The sequence below is a fragment of the Brassica oleracea genome, chromosome C6 (genome assembly GCF_000695525.1).
Source record: "Brassica oleracea var. oleracea cultivar TO1000 chromosome C6, BOL, whole genome shotgun sequence".
In the NCBI taxonomy this organism is placed as follows: domain Eukaryota; kingdom Viridiplantae; phylum Streptophyta; class Magnoliopsida; order Brassicales; family Brassicaceae; genus Brassica; species Brassica oleracea.
This window is the reverse complement of record NC_027753.1, coordinates 36,547,695-36,551,862: the sequence shown is the minus strand read 5'-3', so window position 1 is coordinate 36,551,862 and position 4,168 is coordinate 36,547,695. Positions and strand designations below refer to the sequence as shown.

Here is a 4,168-nt window from a genome sequence, read left to right as displayed (position 1 = left end):
AAAAAAATATGACAATAAAATATTTATGTTATGACAACAAATCATGCGACGGCTCAGCCGATCAATGCAGAGTAATAAATAAATTATACGGCGGCTCGGCCGACCAATTAATAATAAACAGAATATAAGGCGGCTCAGCCGACCAATAAATAATAAACAGAATATGAGGCGGCTCTGCCGACCAATAAATAAATTAAATTACTAGTAAATAATATAGGCGGTATTCCGGCCATTATAACATGATATAAAAAAATAGTAGAGGCGGTATACCGACCATTATAACAGGGTATAAATGATACAAATAAATTTTACCGAATCGCAGAGTGATCGTGCTGATAACGTGTTATAAAAAGAACTGGAATTTATTTGTATCGCAGGAATTTAAATAAGGGCAAAATTTTATACCCTTAGAAAGAAATAACACTGATACAGAGAGAGAATAGAAGAGAAGTGTTTTTTAGGTGTGCATTATAAACGAACGCAAACGTTCGTATATATGGAAAAAAATTTACTGTGCAAATAGTGCAGCGGGACCCACATCTTTAATTATTTCAAACATTACGGTGGCCGCTTTTGTTTACTTTCGTAACATTAAAAAGATTACTTTATGTTTTTTAAAAAAACTTGTAATTATGCTGGCCAGGGCAAACAGGTAGTGATTTTGCATTCTGTTAACATTATTATATACGGTTTGAAGATCAGGCACGAAACATTCCCATTTAAAAGAAAATGTGACTAGTTCAGTGATGAAGCCAAAGATAAAAGATGAAGAGTGAGTACCGACGTTTTTTTGGTTTTCACTCTTTACTTTTCAGTATAAAAAGTCCACTAATTGTCCAGTCCCTAGAGGAACTGGCTTTCTCAGAACTGAAAACGAATGGTGAACGACTACGTTTCTTCTGTTCTGTAATCGCTGCTTTCTGCTTCTTCATCTTGTCTTCTTGAGCCAGCATCATGCTGGTTCTGCCTCTAATCTATCATCAAGTTTCTTCCTGGTTTTGACGGCCCTCTTCCTTTGGAGCTTGAAACCGGGTTTGTTTTTTCTCTTCTTGTTGTGTGATTAGTTCCTGAGTTCTGGAGATTATCTAAGTACAATTACTGTTTCTTGTGAATGAAGTTACGTTGGTGTTGGTGAGGAGGAAGAAGTGCAATTGTTCTACTACTTTATCAAGTCTGAGAGGAATCCAGAAGAAGACGCTCTTCTTCTCTGGCTAAGTGGAGGACCTGGCTACTCTTCCATCTCTGGGCCTTCTTTTTGAGAATGGTAAAATATATAAAACCTTGATTTGCTTCAACTCGTTCTTTTGTGTCTTTGATTACAGCTCAATCCAATTCAACAGGGCCTCTGGCTATGAAGCTTGATGTTTACAATGGAACTCTCCCTTCTTTGGTCTCTACTACATACTCATGGACGAAGGTAACAACAAATTAGTATTCCTTCCTTCCTTTTTACCAAAAAAAAAAAAAAATTAGTATTCCTTACACTATATGTAGCATACCTTACCATAAGATTCAAGGCTTTATGTAAATTTTGTACGTTTTTTGGGTGGCCAGTGGTGATCACGATATGACAGTGCCTTACCTTGGAACTCAAGCTTGGATCAGATCTCTCAGCTACTCAGTCGTTGATGATTGGAAGCCATGGATGATCAACGATGAAATAGCTGGGTATGTATACACTACACACCTATCTTTCTTGAATCGGTTATGCCTCTTGTTCGTTCCTTCCATTAATCTCACGTTGAGATTACTCTTACTTGGCAGATACACAAGGACTTATGCAAATAATATGACATTTGCTACTATCAAAGCAAGTCATTCCTCTTTCTTTTTCGATGTTTTCTTGCTTCCCACTCAACATTTTTAATGCGGTTGAACTCAATGGAGTTGTGGGTTTTGGTTTATAGGGAGGTGGACACACAGCAGAGTTTAAACCAGAGGAAAGCTCCGTCATGTTTCAAAGGTGGATCAATCGCCAACCTCTGTAAAATAGGAGAGTGGCCTTTACCTATAAAAGAGAAGAGATTGTGAATTTGTGATTCTCTAATGTTCAATCAAAGTGTGTGTGTACATATTCTAGTACACACCTTCTCCATATATAAAGAGGCTTGGCCTTTATGTCACTTTGAACTAAACTGAGGAAGCTTCTCTGAGACATTAAATCTTGAAACTGAGAATATTATAGTAAACAATTTCCCCTTATTTAAAATCACACAGTAAGAATATATCAAATCATATGATGTTATCCATATCTCCTTTGTTCAATCTTGTTAGACATTATTGCTTGTTTGTTTACAGTGTATGAAAACGACGTATCACTAACTATCTTGAAATTGGAATATGATTACATAAATAATTACTTTAGTTTACAGAAAGAAAAAAAGAAGAAAACTTTTTTAATGGCCACGACAAGCGCGAAGACAATTAACAAGTAATATTGTATTCTTTTTTATTATATTTTAGACTTAAAATCTGGCTGGAAATTTTCCCATTAAAATAATGTGACAAGTTCAATGATGAATCCAAACTTGAAAGATGAAGAGTGGGTAGACGAGTTTTTATGATTTTTCGTATCAAGATTCAGTAACTTGTCCTGTCCTCAAAGGCCACACTTGGAAAAACGAATGGTTAACGACTATGTTTCCTCTGTTCTGAAATGGCTGCTTCTGTTTCTTCAACTTGTCTTCTTGATTCAGAATGCTGATTCTGCCTCTATCGTCAAGTATCTTCCTGTTTTGATGGCCCGCTCCTCTTTGAGCTCGAAACCGGGTTTGTTTTCTCTTTCTTGTTGTGATTAATTAATTAACTAAATCCATGTTATTTCTGATTTTTGAGATATTCAGACTAGGTTATTTTTGTTTCTTCTGAGGCAATGTTCGTTTGTACATCTGGAAGATGCATTCAGATAGTCACATCTTCCAGATAGTCCATCTGGGTGTCTTATTCAGATGCTCAATCTGAGTGTTGTTCGTTTCTTCATTTCGTTTATGTATCCAGATGAATCATCTGAATGCAAATTATGTTCGTTTGCTTTTCATTTTTAACTTGCATCTGCATCTAGGTGGATTCGTTAATAAAATGACTAAAATATATATTTTTACGTTTCGACGGAAAAATAGCATTTTTACGTATTGGCGAAAATATTTTTGCGGTTTTTGAGGAAAAATGTGTTTTTGACGAAAAAGTGCATTTTTGTGGTTTTTGCGGAAAAATACGTTTTTGCGGGTTTGGCAGAAAATACGTTATTGTGGTTTTGACGGGAAAAGTGTGTTTTTGGGGTTTTGGAGGAAAATGTGTTTTTGACGAAAAAGTGCGTTTTGCGGGTTTGACGGGAAAATACGTTTTGCGGATTTGACGGAAAAAAATGCGTTTTTGCGGTTTTGGCATGGAAATGCGTTTTGCGGTTTTGGTGGGAAACTGTTTTTTCGGTTTTGGCGGGAAAATGAATTTTTGGCGGTTTTGGCGGGAAAATGTGTTTTTGCGGTTTTGACGGAAAATGCATTTTTTTGCGGTTTTGCGTTTTTGGCGGAAAAATGCGTTTTTACGTTTTTGACGGGACATTGTGTTTTTACCGTTTTGGCCGAAAATTGCGGTTTTACTGGTTTGGCCGAAAAGTGTGTTTTTATGAAAAAATGCGTTTTTGCTTTTTTTTTTGCGGAAAAACGCATTTTGCGGTTTTGGCGGAAAATTTTGTTTTTAAGTTTTGGCGGGAAAATGCATTTTTCGATTCTCGCGGAAAAATGTATATGCAAAAAAATAGAATTTTTGGTTTGAAAATAATATTTTGATTCTAGAAGGTTGTTTTTAGGCATGTTTGTTTCTCCATCTAGATGGCCATCTGGATGAAGATGAGAGTTTTGTTTGTTTAGGCACTAAAAGTGCAACTCATTCAGATGGATCATCCGGATGACTTTTGTAAATTTAGGCTTAATTTTAAAGTCCATTATGCAGAACCAATTTGGATCATTTGAATGGAGATGGTTCATTCAAAATGGTATAATGTCTATTATACCCCTAATGTAATTCACAAATTACAAACCTAAACACAATATCATTTTTGTCACAAACAAAAACTGACAAAACTATAAAAACATTTTTTCCCGTGCTAAAAACTACTTTTTCACGCCAAAACCCCAAAACGCATTTTCCCGCTAAAATTGCAAAAAAA

General features: G+C 35.7%; 1 protein-coding gene and 1 pseudogene across 1 annotated transcript; both read left to right on the top strand.

Annotated features, from left to right (window-relative positions):
* The first annotated feature begins 731 nt into the window (after window positions 1–731).
* Window positions 732–2,239, top strand: LOC106300104 (serine carboxypeptidase-like 2). Its single transcript, XM_013736182.1, has 5 exons — window positions 732–1,264; window positions 1,341–1,417; window positions 1,555–1,668; window positions 1,765–1,810; window positions 1,908–2,239. Exons 2-5 carry the CDS (start codon window positions 1,362–1,364, stop codon window positions 1,986–1,988), a joined length of 297 nt encoding a protein of 98 aa, XP_013591636.1. The 5' UTR covers window positions 732–1,264; window positions 1,341–1,361; the 3' UTR covers window positions 1,989–2,239.
* LOC106298132 overlaps window positions 918–4,168 on the top strand; it is a 14,893-nt pseudogene continuing 11,642 nt past the window's right edge.

Excerpts from the sequence above, each read along its gene's own strand:
- LOC106300104 (XM_013736182.1), top strand. The coding sequence starts at position 1,362 with ATGTTTACAATGGAACTCTCCCTTCTTTGGTCTCTACTACATACTCAT. Across the intron at positions 1,418-1,554 it reads CTACATACTCATGGACGAAG|TGGTGATCACGATATGACAG; the intron begins GTAACAACAAAT and ends TTGGGTGGCCAG. Across the intron at positions 1,669-1,764 it reads ATCAACGATGAAATAGCTGG|ATACACAAGGACTTATGCAA; the intron begins GTATGTATACAC and ends CTTACTTGGCAG.